Source organism: Anomalospiza imberbis, chromosome Z (genome assembly GCF_031753505.1).
Source record: "Anomalospiza imberbis isolate Cuckoo-Finch-1a 21T00152 chromosome Z, ASM3175350v1, whole genome shotgun sequence".
Taxonomy (NCBI): domain Eukaryota; kingdom Metazoa; phylum Chordata; class Aves; order Passeriformes; family Viduidae; genus Anomalospiza; species Anomalospiza imberbis.
Window position 1 is genome coordinate 2,645,886 of NC_089721.1, and position 24,496 is coordinate 2,670,381.

At 40.2% G+C, this 24,496-nt stretch overlaps 1 protein-coding gene across 12 annotated transcripts in view; it reads right to left on the reverse strand.

Annotated features, from left to right (window-relative positions):
* SETBP1 (SET binding protein 1) overlaps window positions 1-24,496 on the reverse strand; it is a 265,947-nt gene that overhangs the window by 34,584 nt on the left and 206,867 nt on the right. Inside the window, exon 6 of one of the 12 annotated variants that reach the window (XM_068175953.1) lies at window positions 23,878-24,493. The exons of the other annotated variants lie outside the window; for them this stretch is intronic. Coding sequence (XP_068032054.1) covers window positions 24,465-24,493 — 29 coding nt within the window. The 3' untranslated portion in view covers window positions 23,878-24,464. Of the gene's footprint in view, window positions 1-23,877; window positions 24,494-24,496 lie in introns of those variants that run through there. 12 annotated transcript variants of the gene reach the window in all.

Genomic DNA, 24,496 nt, shown 5'->3' on the forward strand with positions numbered 1-24,496 from the left:
AGCACATAGGCATCTGGCAAAGTTATTCTCTGGAAGTTGTAAAATGCTGAAGCCTTTTTCCTTTTTTTTTTTTTTTTTTTTTTCCAGCCATATGATTTCTGCTGATGGGAGACCTACAAAGAAACAGGCCAGTGCCAGAAGAATGCCTGAGGCTGCTGCAGATGGCCAGGTCCCTCAGGATCTCACAACCAGCCGAACAAACAGGCTGTGGCACTCCAAAAAGTTTACAGCATCTCCCTATCCTGAGCCACACTGATCTTAATACCAGCCCCTGCTCATCAGAAATGCCCTCAGCACCCCAGGAGCAGCTTAAACCCAACCATATGCAGCTCTCTGTGTGATCTCTCCGCAAACAAGTGTTAAGATTATGCTAAGACCCCATGTGTTCAGCAGCCACCCTGTTCCTGCAGATGAACCGAACTCGAAGCTGTTAATTTTACAGATGCTGCTAAGCCAGAATCTGAGTTATGAGAATCTCTAAACATTAGCACAGCTGTATGCTTTTGCCCAGTCTTTGCAAATATCCCTTCTCTTTTTAATAGACTAGCAGGGGGTTCAGAGACCAAACTCAAGTCAGCGATCTCAGCAGGATGCCAGACTATTTTGTGTATAAAGGATTTAAATGATACAATATGGATTCCTTATTGTTTTTTGTTTGTTTGTTTGTTTGTTTGTTTTTTTTATTTCTATAACATGATTTCTTTCCAGCCTGTATCCTCTGCTCTGGGTGGCACACAGATTTTCCCAGATACTTTTGCTCTCATTTGAGCACTTACTTACATTTGTTTAGAATATGCTGATAGCTTTTGAGACAGGAAATGTAATCAGAACCAACCATAACCCATAGTTGCAAAAATCAAGTGTCTTTAGCTTAAATATTTGCTTCCACAAAAAAAGTTGGGAGAAACAGCTCTTGCACTTTAAAGTCACCTACTACAGCAGAGGGAGAGAGTTATAACATATCTAATCTATTATTCCCAGTCCAGCATGATATGCCTAATTATTTAGATCACAAACAGCTGAAGATATAATGCCAAAGACAGACTTTGACTGCATAGCTGTGAGTTGAAACCACACTGCCATGCATCACAGAGCTTTGAAGCAGTAAGGACTGAAGAAATACAAGCACTTTGTTGCCCTACAGATGATGGGAGGGCGAAGAAAAGGACCTGAGATTACAACCTTGCAGTTGACTTGTTTTCAGAATTTGTAACATATCAGGAAACCTCATGATTTCAGTAAAGCTTTGCTGATTAAAGGATCAACAGATATACCCAAAGTGCAAGCCAATGGTTCATTAAACAGAAGCTGGGTTCATCCAAACCCTGGATTCAAAGCTGTGCTGCTCTCTCTCCATTTAACAGCAAGCAGAGACTCCTTTTTATTGAGAAAGCAACACAACTTTATGATAGCACTAAACAGATACAACTGTCTTCTTATCTTATAGAAGAAAGGGTGCCTGCTGAAATAACTACATTATTGGATAGCTACTGTGTTCCCACAGCACAATAAACTCAAAGTTCAGATCAGTGCCATGCCAATAATGAGTCAATAGTGGTCATATAGGAGCAGAGATAATCAGGAGAGCAGGCAGACAGATAATGCTAAACTTTTATGGCACTCTTCACTCAGATATAGGGGGAGCTGCAATGACTACAAAGAATCACATTAACAGCTCAAGAAAAGAATAGGAAGCCCCTAGCTGCTCCAGGGGCTTTGCTGAAGCTCTGGAGTATCTCTGTTCCTGGAGCAAATCACTTTGTCCCCGTGCCTTGGTTTTCCTGCTGCCACAAGGTGCACCAAGGACAATGCTTTAGTGATGTTTGGCTCCTTCTGTAGGATCTTTCTCCAAGAAAACACCTGAGGATGGGTCAGGAAAGCTGTGTTGAAATGGTGACACTGATTCCAAACCTCAGATGCTGTGTGACAATTGGTGCTCCCACACTGCCTGGTGTGTTACCTTGTTGGGTGCCAAGAAAAGAACCTTTGAGACTTGACCCCACCCTCCTCCAATACTCATTAGCCAGAAGAAAATGTGAGGAAAAACTCAATTTTGACCCATCCTCCAACTCCTTTGCCCATTTCAAAGCCTGTGTGGTGCCTATCTGGTCAGCTCACATCCTCCCTGTGAACACACAGGAAACCTATTCCTGATATTACAGCATTTACCCAGGAAAATGGGAAATGTGAGTTTAACCCATCCTCAGTCTCTGGGGAACCCAAACATTCCAGCTCCCAGGACAGTCTCAGAACACTGCCAGCACTCAAAGGTAGCCTAAGGGGGACCAGGTCAGAAAGTTGTAGTGCTGTGGTGAGCAGCCTGCCAACACCACTCATTTATCACCAGGGAGGACAGACCTGCCTTGGAAACATCCTTTGTTGTCTGTTCCCAGGAACTGGGGCTCATCAGACTGAACACAGTTTAGTGGAAACACTAATATCTAAGCAAGCCCTTTATCAGTATCAGAAACTAGACATTACAGCCAGCAGAGTTTAAGGGGCAACTCAGCCCAGCCTTAAGTGGATTCTTTTGGATGAATGATGTCAGTGCTGCACTGGTTCCTTCCTCACCCACCATTCTCAGCCCGTGCTGGGCTGATTTGGTCAGTGGTTCTGAGTTTGGGTCCACTTGCACAGTGCTTCATTTTAGGTGCTCCAGCCCATCACCTGTGGCATCAGCAGAAATGTGTAATACAAATGAGTTATCCAGAATGCTACACCCTCTCACCTGAAATTGTGCACAGCTGTCACCCACGCCAGCTACAAAGGTACAACAGGGACGAGACAGTCTCTGCTATCCCCTTCTCCTACCCTGAGTCTGTTGAATGTGTGGTTGGTGCCTCACACTCCATGTAGGCAGCAGAAAAGACAAGGGCGTGGGATATGCTACAAGAGGTTGCAAAATTGTCTTTCTTCTTTAAACGTGCTCAGTGCAGAAAGGGGACCTGATTCTCATCACCACCATGGAGTAACATCCTTGCAGCTGGGGAGGTGAGATGGAAATGAGCCTGGGAGACAAGGGCTGAATGCTTGATTGATTTATTGCATCAAAATTTAGGCTTTCAAAGCTTTTCTCTTCATTTTTCTTTTTTGTTTTACCTGCTAAAGGGTAGTTGCTCCAGTCTAAAATAATCATAATCATCATAAAAGGAGTCAAGCTGCTTTTCCCCTAAATGAGTTGGTTTTTTTTGGTTTTTTTTTTTTTTTTTTTTTTTCTTTTTCTTTTGGATGCCTCTCTTATAGCAGGAGGATTGAAACAAGGCAGATAAAAGATGGAGGCTGCAAATAGAGAGGGTAAAGCCACCCACACATTGTAAAAACAACCAGTATTTTAAATCTGGCACTACCTTTGGAAACATTTACGGTCTTAAAACATAATTATAAAGATACGGGGGTTGAGAGGGGTGGTGGGAAGAAAGACATACACTGAAAAGAAGAAAAATGAGTGAAACAACTGTTTAATTTCTTGCTGTCATTAATACCAGAGTATTAAATAAAATCTCGCAGATGAATAAAATGACTCTTCTGAGACAAAAACAAAATTCCATTGGACTGGGCCTGGTTTTTGCAAATAGCAATATGTGTATGCAAAGGAATTCCTTGTCCCTGAAAATGTTTACAACTCAGAAATAATTGAAATCAGAAGCCAATCCTTTCCACAAAAGGAAAAAAAAGGTTGTTTTTTTTTTTTCTGCATTATTTCTCTTTTCTTTTCTTTCTCCTCTTCTCCCTCTCTATTTCTCGAGGTAAGACTTCCTGTAATTTTAACCCCTTCCAGCTCAGACCAAAGCAAAAACCAAAACTGACTTCATGATGTGCCAGGTTTTCCCTCAGTGATTTTAACATCAGCAAAACTTTCTGCCCGTGTCACAGTCACAGAAGACAGGTGTGGGAAATCACTTCATTTTTTTTGTTAATTTATGTTTTTCAGACAAAGACTGAAAAACAGATAAAGGATTTTAGTGAGTCAAACCTCAAGGAGCCTCTGAACAAGGCTTAAGTATCAGCATTCCCCAGCTGTTTTAGACACTTCTTAACAGATCATAATTAGGAATTATTGACAGGTGTGTAGATAAACAATTCTATTAGAAGAAAAAATATCCTGGTGACTCCCATTTTGTCTGCTTTCCACTACACGAGTACTGTACAGCACAAATTCCTCTAATTTCCCCTACCTGCTCCTTTAGTTTCACCTTCAGTTAAGCAAATATCCTGTGAATGCAATTGGTATTTCATTTTTCTTTAAACTTAGTTTATTATTTCTATTACTCCATTTTAGTCATACATGCTTGCTATCAGAAACACCAAACTAAGCTTCAGGGGACTTGGTTTTTTGGTTTTGTTTTTGGGTTTTTTGGGGGGTTTTGGGGGTTTTTTGGGGGGGGTTTGTTTTGTTTTTTACTGGAAAGCATTCCATTTTCAGATAAAGAAACCTAATGTGTAGAATGGTACTGGGATCTGCAGCAGGGTCTAGGAGGTTTCCTGAAGGACCAGCTGCTTCAATTACTAGTCTGTTTTGATATATTCCTAAGAAAACCATGGCCTGTTTTCTTTCTTTAAAGGCATGTCACATAAAATAGAGGAGTTTATGTTAATTTTTATGTAACTTGAAGCTTTCCATTTTCTCAGTGGGGAGAGGGAGACCTAGCTGTAGATTATTTCCTCTGCATAAACTGCCCAGGTTCTTGAAAGGGAAAAGCAGACATGGGTAGCTGAAGATGTTTTATTCTGTTTTTCCCTTGAAAACACTCAAAAGTACATCAGCTGTGCTCCCTTTGTGTTTTGGAGGGTGACATTAGGAGGAGTTGAGTTTTTAACTTTGGAGACACCTTGGAGACTCTTCCCATCACATTGCTTCTCCAATATCCAGATCACCAAAGGCTTTTTATTAAAAATGAAATCACAGAAGCATTCAGGTTGGAAAAGATCCTCTAAGATCCTTGAGTCAAATCATTAACCCAGCACTGCCAAGCCCAACGCTAACTGATGTTCCCTGGGGCCACAGCCACAAGTCACACTTCCAGGACTTCCACCATTTCCCTGGGCAGCCTGTTGTAATGCTTTCAATGCAGAAATTGTTCCAGAGATCCAATCTAAACCTTCCCTGGTGCAACTGCAGCTCTGACTTCTCAGAAGAGGAAGCCCTATTCACTTTTCATGTCAGAGAAACAAATCAATGTTCATGCCTGACTTGGCTCTTACACATAAAGGGCAAGGGGATGTTGCCATCACTGGATTCAGCTTCCTGAATAAATGCTTGAGCAACGTAGTTTTGAATAATTTTGGATCATATACTTTTTTCAGAGTTTTGTAACCTATATGTGGCCTCTTTTTTCATCTTGGAAGATTGCAATGAAACTTTGTGGTGTTTTTCTCTCTACTCCTTTAAATACTACCTCAAATTATAATAATCTTTCAATGAAAACAGCTTGTTTGGAAATGCAGAAGGGGGAAAGGACACTGGTGCTTCTTTCCTCCTGATTTACACAAAGACATTTTTTGTTTTGTCCAAAATGGGATCCATTTCTCATTTTCAGTTACCACTGGACCTGAACCTCAGCTATCCAGTCTGCAAACCACCCAGGTATGGTCTTGACAGGCAGGAAGAAAGTCTAGGTAATAAGGATGGCAGTCCTGTGCATGGCTTTGGGCCAGGCTCACAGCCCCAAGGAAAGCAGGTAGGAGATGGTGAAAGAGTCAGAGATCTCTTGACAATCTGCATACACACAGCTGAAAAAGCCAGAGGGTCCAACAAAGAATCCAACATGTCAGAGTTACTGTGTCACTTGTAGGGTATTTTAATTAATTAGTAAATTAATTAGTGATCTCAAAACAGTGTCAGCTGGAAAGGGATGTCGTGTAAGCACAAACTAGACCATGATTTGTTCCAATTCAGTTTGGTTTCAGGGCATATGAGATTTTCCAATAAGATCAGGTCAAGCGTGTCTTCGTCCATGAAGATGGAGAGTGGCAGCACGGCAGCGCGGCAGCAATCTCTTGTAAGACCAGCGTGTGACTCTCTCTTGTGAAGATTGTACTGAAAACTGCTTAAGATGAGGTGAATTTGTAGTGAAAAGACACAAAACCGGAGGTCTGTGGATTTCTTTCACTGTATTCAACACTCACTGACTGCCTACCCTGAAATTACTACATGCAATTGAATGTAGACTGTACCTACCATCATATTTTTAGTGTCATTATCACATAAACATTATGTAGCAATTTCAGTCTGTTAAACAGGCCTGGGATTAGCAAAGATGGCGGCATGGAGATTGCTTCCTGCTTCTGAAAGTGAAATAGCGCTAATGACACCCAAAACAGCTGTGGAAAATGTATGTTATTGTATGACAGAGTCACCAATATACAGGAGTGACCTTCAGAGGTAATGATTGCAATGTTCAGGTTTCCCCAGATGCTTGCTCCAAATAACAACAGGCATTAAGACAAGGTCAAAATGGGCTGAATTGCAAAAGTACCATATTTAGCATTGAGTCTTCAGGTGTGCATGTGGCATTTCAGCTGAATCTGGTAATACCTGGCTCAGCTCTGTGTGCAGGCTTTTAGGTCTGCAAAAATTCTTATCTAATGTCCCTTTGGGTAGCATTTGGTGCTGAACGGCCTCTTACTGCCTCCAAAACGTGGTGCTAATTAACGTGAACCAAGTTACAATACGTGCTAAAGATTCCAGCTTTGTTACTTACTTAATGAGCTTTGAGGGATTTGAACATGAGGCTGGAAGTAGCAGGGGAAAGCTCATAATTAGTTTCAATTAGAAGAAGTTCCTACACATTACAACTATTTGATAAACTGCAGAGAACTACTGAACAGATACAAATCACTAGTGTTGTTTCATTTGTTATTACACTTATTTTCTTCTTAATTAGTGCTGATTGGCTTATGATCCTAATTAATGCAAAGAAATTTGGAATGTTATACAATGGTATGGTTTAGAAGATGCCAGAGTGTACAACTGCTAAATTATTGCTAATTGTTATTTACATGAGGACAGGAAGTCTAAGCAATGTGCTGCCTAATTAACATTAAAGATATGCTTTCCATTTCCAAATTAAATGAAGGCAAATGGGATAAAATCATTACAGTTACCAAAAAAAATCCTCATCCTTCTCTCTAAAAGTCAATAGTTGCACTGCCAACAATTAAAAAAAAAAAAAAAACCACAAAAAACCAATAACCCAAACTAGCCAAGAAGTAAAAGACCTTCAAGAAAATGTAGATCCTTAATCCAAAGTGGACACTGTTAAAACCTTTTCAGCTGCCACTTCAAAATGTTCAATGCTATATCCATTACAAGGATATATTACGAGCAGCAAGCACTGTGCCAAGCTTAATTAGGGAAGACTGCAGTGATTTTAACAGCCAGTACAGGTGTACCCAGCCTACAGAATTGCTCTGCTTCAGTGGTTACAATTAGCTGGTGTCTTCAGTTACTCCCTACAGAGCTACGTGGGAAAGAGACCAACCCTGATACAACAAAAAATTGGACGGAACTCCTGAATTTTATCCTGGTTTCTCCATTGACTCACCAGCTTGCCTTCATATTCATTTCAACTCTGCTTCATCTTCCTCATGGGCAATGCCAGTCTCTGGTCAATCCACTGGCACTTGGCAAAGCATTCATCAGTACAGATTTATGTGCCCTTGCCAAGGTCTCTGTAAGAACCACTGGATTCTTTAATACATAAAGTGCTGTGTCAGTGTCATAATAATTTATCTCCTTTTAAAATTTTTTGTAATCACTCAATATTGGAAACAAGATAAAAAAGTCTCAACATTACAGTTTATGGAAAACTTGTTATGTGAGAAAAGAAAAGCCCAAGGCATTTTAAAGAAAGCTCCAAAGTATTTTTTCTTTCTTTATATCAGTTTTGACGGGTTTCAAACAACATAATGTGCAGTGGCTGTCGCAGGACTTCTGTTTGCACTGTGATTTCTGAAAAAATATACATTTCATAGCAGATATTTCATAGCTTTAATGCTTTTGTTTGTTTGTTTGTTTGTTTATTTTCCCGCTCTCCTGTATCTCAGTGCCAAGAAAATAGCCAGGATTATCTAATAGGTTTTTTTTATCTCTGATTTCCATGATTTGATGAAAAACTTTACTCTGCACACTTCTCAGCCCCATACACAAACATTTTTCTTGGCCACTGGTCTATGTTTAAGGATGTCATTCACTTCTCAGGGTTTCTGAAGGTTACATTTTTATACATACATAGGCAAGCATATATTTGGTCTGTATTACCACCAGTTTTCTGGTTTTGAAAACATTTGAAATTTGAAAAAAAATTCACTCAACATACCTTAAAGATGGGAGACTGTAGATGTTGGATGTTTTCTGACCAAATACCTTTATATGCATATGCATCTATGTTATAAACATACAATTGCATATAACACGGCACTGCCACTGCTTGTCTGAGTTGTCTTGTTCCAATTTGCTTCAGGGCTCAGGGAGTTTGTGCTTCGCTGCCAGCAAGGGGCCTTTCATTTACCAGATCAATGCAGATAGCTCAGCACAGCTCTGCAGTGCTGCTGAATGAAGATGCAGGCTTGTGCATGAAAAATACACAACTTTCCTGGAGAAAAATGAGCACTGGAATCTGAGCAACAGATATTTTTGTGACCAGTCTGCACATAAGGCTCCAATCCATCAGCACAGACCAAGTTCACTTGGACTTCTTTCTTACTTACATGAAGTCCTCCTTCAAATTATAAAAATGGCATTTTTCCCTATTAGGGTTTTAGCCTGCCAAACCTACCAAAACAGGGCTTGCTGGAAGTGGGAACTCAGCCCGCAGACTTTACTGATGCCACTTGCATTCCTGAAGCTCAGTTTGTGCTTAAGTTGCTTGCTGAAGCCTGAAGGCCTCTAAAAGGTTTAATTTTTGTCTTGAATTCTGTTCAGTTCTTTCATCCTCACAGTTACACATCCCTTCCCTCCTTCTCTCTGTATGAAAAGCTCCACTCTTCCTCCCAAGCCCCCTCAGCGCCCTCTAACACCCAGACACAGCCTTGGTGGCACTGCATTGGTGGGTGACACCAGAATCACACGTGTCTCTGAGGACCTATTTGGAAAATGTCAGTACATTTGGAAAATGCTGTACTTTTCCATGGACCATCATCCTCCATTTGAACAATGTTTTTCCCAGATGAACCATTCTAAAATGTTAAAGAACTGCATCATACTGGGATACCCCATCCCTGGAAGTGTTGAAGGCTAGCCTGGATGGGGCTTGGAGCAATGTGGTCTATTGGAAGGTGAGCCTGCCCATGTCAGGGGAAGTGGCATGAGATGATCTTTAGGGTTTCTTCCAACACAAACCATTCTGTGATTCTATGGTCTTACAGCTTTCAGATTTTATGTCTTCTACATGCGCCGTCTGGCTCACCTCTCTCCATGCAGGCTCACATATTTTAACCTCTCTCATCTCTAAGACTCCCCAGGCACAACTTGCTCTTGCTCTTTGCCTTGCAAGCATCCTCAGAAACCTTTCTTTGCTTCCCTATGGAGCTGAGGACTGCCAGCCATCTTCTGCCCTGCTGCAAAAAATTCACCAGCATTCAGCTTTCTCACCCTTGCACACCCCCTTGCGCCCTGACCTCCATTCCCCCACTGAAGCCTCAAGGTCTTTCGTGATGAGAGCACTGTGAGTGACATGAAAATGTGAGGGGCCTTGAGGGGAAGCCACACAAGGAGCAGCTGAGGGCATTTTTTCTGCTCAGCCTGGAGAAGAGAAAGCTGAGGGGAGATCTTGTAGCTGCCTACAACTTCCTCATGAGACGAAGATGAGAGGCAGCACTAAATTCTTGTCTCTGATGACCAGTGGCTGGGCCCAAGGGAATGGCTTGAAGCTGAACCAGGGAGGTTTAGGTTGGGTATTAGGAAAAGGTTTTTTATGCAGAGGGTGGTTATGCACAGTCACAGGCTTTCCAGGGAAGTGGTCACAGCCCCAAGCCTGACAGAATTCTAGATCTTAGCATGATTCCACATGTGATGGCATTCCTGGGGAAGTCCTGTGCAGGGCAGAAGTAGGACTCGATGTTCCCTCACGGAGAACATGGCACAGGCACAATGGGAGGTGGTAGCAGGGCTCCTTGCCTTGCCAGCCTCACAGGTGAGATCCAGGACGTTTTCAATTCCCATTAAATTGTCTCCTTGTTCTGGCTACGGAACAACCAGGTTTTATTTATCTCAATGGGTTTTGCCAGCTTAGAAGCCTTTTATTGTCTGGTTTGAAGCATAATCTGTCTGCCAGTGAAACTAATGGCTGCTGCATTATTATCAGGAGAATCTGAGAGGCATTGGAGTCCTATACCTGTTAACTTTTGTTCAGTCAATTTACCAAAGTAAGAAGAGGAAAACCACTCTGTGTTCTTCATTTATAGGCTAGTGGGGGACAAAAAAGCCTAAGGAACAATGAGGATTAAAGGAGACATTCAAATTTGGAGGACATTTCCTAAACCTAATATGAAATTTAGATAAGGTCACATAGACTAACTCCTTGAATATGTGTCTTTCAAATAATTTATACTTCTCCAATTGACAGACTGATAATATTAATAAAAATCAGAGACTGTGAACTAAAATCAGAGCCTGCCTCAAAACTTACACATTTTCAATTCACAGAGCACTGCATGCAGATATCTTGCTGGACTCGATGCCTTAAGCTAAAAATCAGCTTCACATTCTCCCTCCCAGGCTGCTGCAGTTATCATAAAGTTGTTCCCATCCAATGGCTACAAAGCAGTCTCTGTAAAATGAGAATATTGTCATTCCTGTTGCTAGTGGAGATGATCCTGTTACAAGAACAGCATGAAACAGGCACTAATTCTTTGAACTACTTTCTCAGACCTTGATGTAAGGGTCGAGGAAGGCTGGCTGTTGAACACTGTGGATATTTGCTCTGTTATGGATTTACTGTCCTTGCTAAAGAGAAGGAAAGATATTTTTCTGACAATATTGCATCCAGTACTTTTCTTGTAATCATTAAGCTCAATTATCTTTTCACTAAACACGCAGGAGAGCCTTGGAGGGGGCCATTTGAATTTGTGCTTAGCAATTTATCTTGGGTAATTTGTAAATAGATTAAAACACTAATATTTTATCAAACACTGTGATTAAAAAAAAAAAAAAAAAAAAACAACCAAGCATCACGATAGTGCTCTGTTTCCCCCTGATTTTAACTGGAATTTGTTGACCTTGTGTTTAGCAAGCCTTGAGGACTCATTTCACTGCTGTGACCATGTCACATTGGCAACTTTCCACTGCTGAGGGAACAGAGTGAAACCCACCCACCAAGGCACAAGGCAAGGATGACTCGGTTGGAAACTCTCTGATCACAGAATGACAGAATCATTAAGGTTGGAAAGGCCTTCTAAGGCTGAGTCCAGTCATTAACCCAGCTCTGCCAGGCCCACCAATAAACCATGAGACCTCTGTATATCCATTGTCTAGGCAAACTCCTAAAATATCCCCTGGAGAAAATATCTCTGATAAAAGCATCAGCCAAAGAATGTCCTGATTTGGTTCTAAGACATTATTGGAAACAATAAGTAATTTAGGAGGAAGGCAGCTGCAATGAAATTATATATACAACATACTCATATGCAGAGGTGACGCTTTTAAGGACTACATAAAAATATGTAGAAATATGCAGAATGCATGCCACTCTTGACTCTTAATGCACAAAGGCCTTGAGATCTATGGAGGAAAATTTCTACAGCAGAAAAAAGTATCTTTTTATTACCACAATTATTGATCCAATGAGTGCTTTTTTAAGAACAACACATGGCCATTTTCCCTCATCTTTTGCTGGTAACCAAATCTCCCTCCTCCCTCTTACCCTCAGTTTTGCTGTTATTGGCTTTAAATTAAGTCAGCAAATGATGGAATTTTTTCACCATAAAATGGTGAAGCATAAAAAGAGTGGTGTCAAATCATATCCTCCAAGCTGATTAAAAGTAATCCTGCAGATGCTAAATATGGGTTACCACAGCAATTACTGAAAATTCATAACCTTGCTAAAAAGGCATTCTAATGGAGTTCTGCAGTACACTGTAGTTAAGGGCTGTTTGCTTTTTTAAAAACAATTTGCAGTAAAATGTGTGGAAGTGTGGTCTCATACAAGCTCCATCCAGTTCTGAATCAAAAACGGTTTATGGCTGTTGAGAGCTCTCCTGTGGTATTTGAAACAACCACAAACAGTGTTTTGGCTATCTCTATCTGCTCTTGGACCAACTTTGACCCACATTATGTCCTCATTATATCTCTTTTACAGTTTAAAAAGCCTTGAAATCTATTTCATTCCTAATTTAAGGCCATTTCATACTATAAGTTGCTCTAGGATAAAGACTCTTATTGCATTAAGGTCTGTATGTTCAAGCCTGTCTATTACACAGACTTTGTTTAAAAACACCATTACACCCAATCACTGGTGATAAACTAATTAACAAGAATATGGTCATTTTTAAGTCACAGCCTTTAAACAATACATGTGAACATAGTAATTATGAAAACCTTTTCATATCCACTCTAAAATGTAGATTTAGCATTATTTTCAGTGACAGCTAAATCTGTACTAGGCTTCAGGAAATTTTTATATTGGCAACTCCACTACTGCTGTCATTTGCACCAAGTATCAGTAGAAAAAATTGTCTTTTTCCATAGCTGAGCTCAGATGAAAGGAGAAGGTCATCTCCTAGCATCAGAGTTGTGGAAAAAACTCAGAAGTATGGATATATGCTCCTCTGTGTTTTGCCAGCCTTTCTGGCAATGCAACTCTGTTGACAACAGCAGACAACTAGGACTGTAACTACAATAGACTGTTGCTGTCTTCCTGAAATTAATTTTTTCTAGACTGAAATGTTATGACTTTTTTTTTCCATTAACAAAATATAGATAAATTTGGATTTCCCTCTATTTTGTCTAAGCGAATTAATTTCCTATAGATTTTGTTTTGTAATACATGAGGAGATGTTGCAGCTGTAGGCTTTTCTTTTCCTCACTTAAACAGCAGAAAATTAATAAGCTACACATGAAGGAAAAACTGCTTAAGTGCAACTTACAGCATTCCTAGATGAGAACGTTATAGAATGTAAGCACGGGGATGAAATAATTTGATCTAAAGTTTGTTTAAGGTTAACACATTCTTCTTCCCAGTGACTTGGAGGCAGATGGGATATATTTGCAAGTTTTGAAATCAGATGCCTCAATTACTTTTCCATTCCTCGATAAGGAAAATGTTACTCTGCATATGGGGGAATCTGATTACGAATGTTCAAATACTTTGCCCTTATCTAGCATCAGGCCATGGATGTCATATTGGAACATGATCCTTCTACTTAGGTCTGATAATATCAAAGCAAACAAGAAAGAAATATGTTTCAGCTGATAAAACCATCTTTCCTGTAACAACAAATTAATTTCATGAATCATATACTTAAGAAATAAAGAAGAGAAAGAAATAAAGTGGGGTAGAGAGAGAGAGAGAGTCTAAGTATTTTGTTTCACACTTACTGCAGTCTACTACTGCCCACTGGCTACAATTATGTGCTCCCAGCAGATCAGGTGGTGGTGGTCCCAGCCCCACCAGCAACTATCATGGTAAATTAGCTCTTTCCTTGCTTCCACCAGCTCAGATTCCCAAGGACATTGGGCACTAATGAGAATTTGCAACACAGGCTCTAGGGAGAGAAGACCCAAAATTGCCCTGCTTAAGAAAGATCTCTCCTTCTCTCTACTCTCTTCCAAAGGCACTAATCAATTTGAGACCTGAGGACTTACTATTGGACTGTAGGATTTACATCCTACTCTCTTCAGTCTCTGTTCAATCTCCACTAAACAGAAGATGCAAGACTACTGAAGTTAAAAAGTTAACTTAGAATTTTTCTAGACTGCTGACTGGATTGCCTCAGAAGACTTATCTTTTCTGCCTGTGCCAGTTGAGGGAAGAGAAAAGGCTTTTAATTATATCTGTAAAGGATTATCCCCATTTCTGCAGAAGGGCTCTTGACATTTTTGAAGTCTAGGCATCTTCTGTTGCACTAGCAGTGGAGTGTGTATGATAGAAACAGAGAGTGCTGCCTTTCCAAGTTGGTAAAATGACCCATGCTGCTAATGGCAAAGTCCTCAAAGCTTGCTGTTTAGCAGGATCCTACACAAATACAGATCAATAGCTTCAATTTGATTCTCACCAGTCCATCTGTAAAAACAGTATCATTCATATGTCTGCTGTCAACACAATCACTCTTTCTGATCCAAACAATTTGTTGTTTCTATTTGTTTAGAAAGAAAAATCCTCTAAACATTCAGATTAATTTGAAAATATTCTCCTTTTCAACTACTATGTGCTTCATAATACTTCAGCCCTATCTTCTATGCAGTAGTTATCACACAGAAATTACATTATTCTTCTGTCACAAAAAAAAAAAAAAAAAAAAAAAAATCATGGAGTGTCTTTGAATCTTTTTTTCACTAATACACTAATCATGACTTTAAACTAAATAGCAGATATATTTTTATAAAAGACACAGGTATTTCTTCTAGATGGGTAGAGCACTGTTTACCATGATGGAGATAATGCTGGAATGCTGTTTGGTTTCTAAGGACAAACTAGTACTGGAAAAACAATGGAAGTTTGGATTTGTTAGGAAATATTACATGAATTACTGCAGCCTAAGTAAATGATGACTAAAGACACAGAGGATAACAATCTGCAGGTGTTTGATGGATGCAAACATAGAGGAAGATATTTTCTTAGGGTCATCCAAAGGGTAAAAGTAGCAGCAATGCTAGATGGCCAAGCTAAATTAATGGTTTTTCTCCACCTCTAATAGCTATGATTCTGTTATATTAAAACAGGGTGAAAGCTACAGGGAAATTCTGAAGCCATTTCTAATCCAGACCCTCACTGACAGATTAAATAGTACAGTAGATTGCAATTTCTTCTTCTGTAGTCAAATGTTAATTAGATTCCTTGCAGCTGTCTGTATATCCTGAGTTGGCTGATGAGCACATTAACAATGTGAGCTGATTCAAGAGTAAAACGAAACTTCCTTGAGAAGGATAATGACACACTGGAACAACAGACTGGTTCCACTCAAACACAAACCCCACCAGGGCACAGTGGCTGTGCTGCATTATTTTGTACCGCGTGCAAATGGCTCTGCTGCACTGGCAGGGTCCAAATAATCTACCAATCTCAGCCCCTCCACTGAAGCAGATGTACTTAACGATGCCCAGAGAAATTGGAAGTGAATAAATAATTTTTTCCATCTTTTGCAGACAGTCATAGAAGCCAGTCAAGTCACCTGACACTTCTAAGCATTCCTCACATATCTGTAAAATGAGGAAACATTATTTCTCTTAGTTTATTTTTGGTAAAACCTCATAGTGTACTTGCCTGAAGAGCACTGACATGCAAACTATCATGCCACTGTATCAGTGTCACTACCATTAACTCCCAGGCATTTTTTCATTTTCCTGAACCTTTAGCCAAATGTTTAACTGGAGATTGAGGACTCTGTCCTGTTACCTAAAATTGTCTTGGTTCCTTCATGGTCAGTTTTGTTTCAATTATTCTCAAGGTAAGAAATAATGTTTAAATTTGAAACAAAACAATCAGTTGAATTCTTCTCAGAGACATACAAATAGAATACTAAGAATGTGAACCTAATTCAACTTACTTTTAGATTAAATTGAGATCACTACTTAAACATGCAATCTATCCACCTAAATCCTAAGGCCAGGATATTGACATACATCTTTCTACTAAAATGAATGAAACTTCAAAAGTAGTGTTCGACTTGGCTTTGAAAATCCTACCTTTTATTTTAAAATCTGGCTGAGTATTTACACAGCAGATTGAAACAGCACAACTTTTAAAATATCTCCCACTACATCCTCATAAATTAGGGCAGATAGGTGAGCTGATATCACCTCAAACTCAATCAAACAGAAATCTACTTGCCATATTTCCACTTGCAGTTTATTTGACAGCTGTTTTGTGGGCACTGCCTAAAAATGTCTTTTGAAGGGAACCACTTCAGCAATTACATTATTTTCTGTTAGTCTGATTTTTTTTGTCCTTTTGAAATAATGAAATTAGAGCTCAGGTCTGAAAAACAATCCTGTAATGGAAAGGGAGTGGAATATATGATCTAATAAGACCTATGATTGCTACTTATGATATAATTGCCAGTCAAATAGAAACTCTTCTATAAAATAAAATCTGATCTTTTCTTCACTACATCAAAAAAAATTGCTTGAAATGTGATGGCACAAGAGGAGAAAAAAGATATTTTTGCACTTTACTGACGCAGCCTCTATTTGAGCACTGTTCTCCTGATAACCACATAAAGCATTCCTGTTCAAAGGTTCTGTTATTGCCAAGGAGATGAATTATAAAGCAACTTTATATTGTGCAATCTGCAGATTTTATTGACAAAGTTGTCAGGAACAGAAGAACTGGGAGTCTCTCTGCTTGTCATGGGATAAATAAGAGGATCTACAGAGCTCTCAGCTTCATTCAATTTGTTTAGATACAAGTTGACTGGGAGCATTGATTCGATGCAAGACCAGTTATGGATTTTTAGGTAGGAACATACACAGTGGGGAGTAATAGATGGTTCTAAAGTGAGTACAAGGCTGAAATTCACTTGGGAGGCCGCAGAGATTGTTCAAGCCCAGCTGTATAAGCATGCTGGATCAAGGGAAGATGGGTCTGATCCTCCCACAGAAGCTTTTTCTCCACCTTTCCCAGCAGCAAAATATTGCTTGACCTCTTCTCCCATGGGGGAGCATCAACACAAGTTATATTTGTGTGCTAGGGGGTCTTGATTCATAGCCTCTCATTATTTAAAGCTTAGTTTCCCACCCGTACTGCCACAAATGGAGAAAGTCTCAACTGCTGAGTAATGGAAACACCAAATTCCAGCTAATTTGCTGGTTGAGACATGCCAGAGCATGAGATAAACCCAATATTTTGCCTTCCTATCTGTTAAAATGTGCCTACTTGCTGAAGGAGGCCTGCAAAGCCAGCACAGCTAAATGTGAATGATCAAATAAACCCCATGATTCTATGCCCCTCTCCCACATCATCATCATAATTTCATAATTATTTCATCATAATTGCATAATATCATCATAATTTCACCTAGTCCTGAAACTCTTTTTTCCTTCAGGTGGGAATACCTGAGGAGTCAACACATGGGAAGTCCAAACCCAGTGTGGGTTTCCCTAGTCAAGGGAAAACATAAAAATCAATGGCCACTAAAGGCTTGTGGGGTGGCTGAAGGAGAAGATCAAATTCAAACAGAACATTCAGCATCACCTGATGTTTTAGTAACACAGTGGAAGTTCCCGTCCACTTCTCTGCCAGCTGAGCTTAAAAAGTAATCCTGCATTGGGTACCTCCAATGGTGCTGTTGTAAAGATGGATGGTGCTGAGTGCAGGAGATGAAGAAAGAGGTAAGGGAGGGTGGGATTTATCTCATATTCCAGCCACCCAAAAGTTATATATCTAATCTTAACCAGTCATCTAGTTTGCTCCATAAGGACAGGAAACTGTCATGTTGATTCAAATCTTTGGTTGTATCTCCAAGAGGATCTTCATTGCAAACCAACTCATTTCAGGCTGAAAATCCATTACATTGCAATTTTCACTGAGTTTCAAGCTGGATGGGATTTAATCTGAAATCTCTGGAATAAAGGATTGCTTCCTTGGGCTTTTCAGCCATGTAGGCACCATCTATTATATCAGTTATCAGGTTTTGACATTTCAGAATCCATGCAAGATAGTTTAAACTTGTGTTTTGTTGCTCTGTATGCTGCTGAAGTAATTAAAAATGGAAAATGCTCTGAAGCCTTTTGCTGGTAATGGTACTTTAAACATAAAAGCTCTCCTTCATCTTTGTTGAAACGATTTGGTTTTTCACTGGTATAAATTACTTGTTCAGCACCAGTGTAATTTTTGGTTTAATATAACACTGGAGAGAGAACAATGTATTTAGGAGGATTTTTTTCCTTAGAATTTATTTTCTTTCAGTCAGATCTCTAGGTAATTCTGTTTACTTTTCAATTCCCAGCATTGTTAATGTTTTGATCTTTCAAATATTCTTCACAAAATGCTCCAAGGTCTTTATCTGACAGATAAATCTGTTCTTCTGTTTTATTATTTTTTCAGGCAGTTATTCTGAACTAAGTATTTAAACATTGTGTTTCTCACAACAAGTTTAAGCTGAAAGAGAAAGGCAAAATTCAGTTCTTCCTTACTGGGTGAGCTGTCTCAATAAAAATCTAAAATATAAAATGAATTAAAAATATATGATCCATTAAATGTAACTTCACTGTCTGTTTTCAAGTATTCTGACAATTGTCCAACATCATTCCATTTAAAATAACAGATCATTAAAACAAAGCCATAAGAATGTTATCAGCTGATTTCTAAAGAACAATGATTTAGGAGATCTGGCTCCTACTGCTAGATATAGTCCAAGTTTGGGAAAGACACTTGGCATCTCTGAATTTGGACAGAGTTTCATAGGAGAATGTTGAAGAACTCTAGCCTGGACCAGTGCCTGCCCCCCCAGCATCAGCAGCTCTCAGTCACTGGAAATGCTGAAGGACTACCCTTGACAGATGGAAATAGAGAACAGCAATAAATAATAGTGCAGGGATGCTAAGATTTTAAGGATAGGGATCACATTTCACCAACTATCTTTCCATCAGTCCAAGAGATTTGTCTGTGAATATACAATAGCAGGCAGTCTTGATCTGCAATCTTTCAAAAATGAAGCATCCACAATGTGGTAATCACCTTCATTATTATCCTGACTTTCTTTTGTGCTCTTCCCAGATTGCCCATATTCAGGTGTCCGGGTCTGGACCTGAATCCCAATGCTTTTCTTCACATTTGCATCCCATCAAGGAATCAGAGAATCACAGAATGATGGAATGGTTTGTTTTGGAAAGGACCTTAAATATCACCTAGCTCCAACCCCTGTCACAGATACCTTCCACCTATCCCAGGGTGCTCCAAGCCCCATCCATCCTGGACACTTCCAGGGATGGGGCAGCCACAGCCTCTTCCTGGGCAACCTGTGCCACTCTCACAGTTAAGAATTTCTTTCTAACATCTACTCTAACCCTCACCTTTGTCAATTTAAAGCCATTTCCTCTTGTTCTGTCATTCCAGACCCCTGTGAATAATCTCTCTCCATCCTTATTGTAGACTCTCTTCAGGTACTGGAAGGCCACAAAAAGTCACCCCAAAGCCACCTCTTCTCCAGACTGAACAAACCCAATTCTCTCAGCCTTCAGCAGGGTAACATCCCTCATTCACTATGCAAATGGTGGCTGTCTGTGATTATCTGTCACACTGTTTTCCGTCAGCCTTCCACATAATTCTCTAACACTTCTGCACCATCTCCCATGGCATTTTCTGCACTCCAGTGAGGTTTTCTCGAATCACCTGCAGAGTTACCCCACTGCTTGCCTTGTAATACTCTGTTTCAGTAGTGGAACACACAAACCCTTTCAGTCCCATCAGTGCCTTTCTTGTCAAACTCACCAATAGAGAGTATTGCTCCTGCACCAACTTTTGTCCTTTATCTTTTGATTTATAATTAGATTTCAGAGGGGTTTGATTCCTGTCCAGCCCTTATTCTTGTGGGCTAATGATAATAATACAAATCCCAGTGTCTACAAGTAAGTGTTAATGCTCACAATTTGTCTCTGGTTGGCAAAACTTCCCTGAGAGCTAGAGGCCCGGTCAGCCCAGCCTTCCCATTGCAGACACTGCTGAAGTGGGATGCCAGGTGCCAGGGACACACACAGAGAATTGAATTTTAAAGACACAACCTGTGCTTAGTCCTAAATGCAGAAGAAGAATTCAGGGTGTAGCCCAGCCACCAGTACAGGAAATCCAGGAGCAACATTCTGAGGTTTTCACTGCAAAAATCCACAGTGCCTTTGAGTTGCAGTGATGACAGGAGTACAGCTCTTGCAAGACAGAGCACATTACTGGAGAGTCTAAATCTCTGTTCCTCTCCCATCTTCCTTTTGCAATAAGGAACTGCAAGAGTATTTTTGGGAGGAAAGGGCTAATTTGGTTAAGGCATAAGATTGATAAACTCCGCCCCTTATGAAAATATCCTGTGATTTTTAATAGCCTATAAACCCCCAAAGGATCTAATTTCTCAGGATTTAACTCAGAAGACTAGTTCTGCCTGTAGTAAATGGCCAAGCACTCAATAGATCTGCATTAGCTTGGTAATGATCCTTCTGGCATTTGAAATTATGGCTAGACTGATCTGTGGCATATGGCTTGAGCTGCTAAGCCATTACCTGTTGTCTCTGTTTTTCATTTGACTTGGTAGCTTCCTGAGGTCCTGAATTCATCCTTGAGTATAATGCAAGCTTTTCCTGGCACTGAGTGAGCTGTCACAACTTACCTACATGATATTTAATAGGGGTATAGAAGGATTACTCTAAATGCCTGACTTAACCCAACTAAAGTTTGACCCATCATATGATATTTCTGTCATTTTTGGGTACATGGTTTAGTTATTTGAACATTGCTGACTGTTTTCTTTGGAAAGTTTCAGATATTGGAAAAGAACCGATCTTTAGCCCAAGGTTAACATAAACATCAAACAAGGATCGTCCTAGTACCTGTCTAGAAGCAGCCTAGTGACTGATTTTGCACTGGTTTTGACAGTAATTTAAAAAATGAAGTAAAGCAAGTGTTGGCATTAGAAACAAAAAAACCCAGTCTTTTCACAAAAATAAACTGTCTTGCACTGCTTTAAAATAATTATTTTATACTGACTGCAGTAAACTGGGGTGAAGGACAGGAAAGTGGGTCTGGCCTCTGCTAAAATGGTTGATAGCATATACTTGTTGCCGGGGGGAGGAAGCAAAGTGTAATTCTCTTTACAGCTCTAACATTCAAGTGTTTTCTCCTCCTAGGCAGTGACATGATGCTCCAGAGAACTAATGGCACTTGAGTCACAGGGTACCAGTTTACTGCCTGCACTGCCTTCCTGTACAGCATCACATTACATTCATGGGCTGCAGCAGGAGCACTTTGCACCTTTCTTTCATTAGCAGAGGTGTTACTGGGCTTCTCAGAAGATGAGCAGATGAGCAGCAAGATGTGCTGTCTGTCAGGAGTTGGGGCCTCCTATGCATCCTCCAAAATCCCCCGACTCCAGTACATTGTCCCTCTCCAGGTCATCCCACAAGACAGCTATGGGGTGGGTCAGTGCCTCCAAATCAGTCATTTTTCTGTTCATCACAGCAGTGATCATTTCAGCAGAGATATGTCATTGACCACATTGTGGGCCAAAGAAATCCTGGAGAGGAGAGGGAAACCTTCCCAGGGTCACTCCTGTGAATGATGGCACCCTTATATCTCCTGGGAAAGGCACAGCCTGGCTGTGTATCCCACAGGCTGCAAAGCCTCCCCCTGGCAGAGCAGCCCTGCTCAGCAGATCATGGCAGACACTTACACTAACTTTATCAGTCACACAACCCTCACGCTCATGCAGATGTTGTTTGCAGAACCCTGTAGACGATGCCAGCCAGACACTTGGCACCAAGACCCAATCTGGGAGATGAGGAGCTTTCAAGGCTCATTCCTAACATTCATTATTTTCATGTTTAATAAGAAAACTGATGCGACACATCAGGGAGATCGGTCAGTCTGCTAGCATGGAAACTATTAGTGCAGAAAAATGAATAGCCTGGCAGTTAAATGTCTGCAACGCCCACACACTCCCTGGAAGAAACTTAGGGTTATTAATCTGAATTTATCTCATGGTCCCTGGGTATCAGAGCAGTGGTTGAAAGTGGCTGAAACTTTTTGCACTTCTTGTTGCTCCATCTGGATTCTCTGTGGTGAACAGTGAGTGTTTAAGGCAGAGTTGTCCCAAGGCTTAAAATCCAGCAAGCAGATCTGAGGAAATTTTCAGAAACACTTGTGTGACACAGGGTGTTTCCCTGGGTGCAGATCCTCTGGACATCAGTTTCCAAGTGACAGTTTCAAGGTGGGATCCAGGAAGTGACTGTTTTTAGAAGCTCATTTAGATATAGTGGGTCCTGGAAATCTTTCTTTACAAATACTATTTTCCATAGTCACTGTTGGTCACTTTCTAGCAACACTACCAAGAAGAGATTTTGAAATTTTAAAATAAGAAAAGACTTGCTAACAGTGGATCCTTTCTCTTGGACTGCTACTTGCATACAAGCCCCAGTTACAGACTATAAGAAACTTTCAGGTTCATCTTTCATTTTCCTGTATGCTTTTTGTTTTGTTTTGTTTTGGGTGGGTTTTTTTCCACTGCCTACACCTCTTAGGCTACATCTACATCAATAAATGAAATGGGCCATCACACACTGCCCCTGAAAACAAATAGAATGGCTTGTTTCACTAGGAAGCATTATCACCTCATCTGTGTCTTGCTGACTGAGAACCATCCCTGGCTCTCACTGCCCACTGAGTCATGCTCAGGTGTGATTTGGAGAAAGTTGCCAGCCACAAGCCAAAACACACCTGAGACAGGCTAACATCAGCTCAGGACAATCACTTCCTGTCCCCTTTCCAGTCACCAGCACAGATGGGTAGATCTGTGGGTCTGCAACTCAAATCATCATTTCAACACCAGTAAGACCAGTGGGTATTGGAGATTTGCACTTGTGCTCATGAAAATAAAATTTTCCTCCAACTCGTATGATGTGGTGAGTGACCCTATCAAAGTTGCTTCCTCCCTCCAGTGACTGTAGGAGGAGCTCAGATCACAAGTTTCCACAGGTTGCCTGGCTTTTGGGTGGCAAGAATTTAGTGAAAACCCCATGCTAAAGGATAAAGGGCTTCCTCCATTTTTTAATCTGAATGATATTAAAACCAACCTCTACTTTGCAGGGAATGAAGAAGTTCTACTTAGAACATATGCAGTTCACTTCTTTCCTGTGAAGTTGCCATATGGCAGGGGAGTGATGGGAAGAAGAAAAATATTGACAGTGATGATATATCTTATTACAGAGCATACGGACCAAATTTTCCTCTCAGTTACACTAGCGAAAATCTGGAGTGAACAGCCTTGTCTTGATAGGAAAATCAGATCAGTCAGTGGATATACAAAGCCAATTATGAGAATGAAACAAAAGCAAACTTGGGAAACATTATGGTATAGTAAAGAAGACATGTGGTAGGATGCCAGAAGACAGGAAGTCATTGAGCCCAGCACGCTTACTCTTCCTTTGAAAAAATCATCCCATCTACAGTAACCACAAGTGGTCAGGATCTTGTTTTATGCCTGAACTTGGCAAACTGAATGAAAGCTGCCCAAAAACATCTGTTCTGGGTTCCAAACATTTATATAGCCCTTGGTTAAGAGTACCAAAGATGGCATTTCATCAATGGAAGGGAAGCCCTGCAGAAGAAAGCAGTTCAAGGATGCTATAGGGAAAAGTCCAAGATTAACACAAGACCTGCAATGTTTTACACATCAATAACTATCACTTATTTCTTGCTGAACATCCAGCTGATTAAAACTTCAAACTGTATTTGACAGACAAAACCAGAAACTGATCCAAGGAGAGAGACCATGGGTGCACTCTTACTCCATACTATTTAGAATTTAGTATTCTGTTCGAAATTATTTAGGAAAACATAGTGGACAACTTAACAGCAAAAGATGTAGCAATAGTCCCGTTTCTCTACTACATTAAAGAGACATAAAGGCAAATGCATAGGTGAGTGACTTCTGGAAATATAATGTATATTTAGTAAATAATAGTTGAGTTATTTGAAACTTAGTTTTGCAACCACCTAGCGAAAGCACTCTTTGATTTTCAGGATATTTTCCAGATTGTGTAAGATAATCAGAAAGGTACAGACTTTTTGGACCTAAATGGCAGGATTATGCTATTTATGTAAACTAGAAGAGGTAAACAGTGCATGAAACTCAGCCAGACAAATTGAAGAAATTGAAAACTGAAGTCAAATTACCACCTGTAATTCAGCACACAAAAGAGTTAAACAGCAATTCGATAAATAAACTATGTATTTTTTTTGGAGGCCTCTGAAGACTGAATTCTTGCAAACGAGTTCAAAGACAAACTACAGCCAACTCAATGTCCACAGTTTCTTTGGAGCCAGCACGTAACATTTGGTCAGAAAAAAACCAGTGCCAACTACCCAGTGCAAAGCCTATACTTTAATTTGCAAAAGCAAAAAGCTGCGATTTATACCTCTGAAAGGAAGAAGTTAAAAAAAAAAAAGGATCTAACAGTACATTCTGTGTAGGTTTATTATTTTGCCAACAGTTTGTGGGTTGGATGATGAGGTACGTTCCTGAAGATTACACATCACCATTTTTTTAAACAAACAAAACAGCAGGCGAGATCAAAATTCCCCTAAAGCAGAGGCAGTCCTTGTGAAAGTTCAAGGCTTTTGTGGCTCTCCCTCAGCTCCTT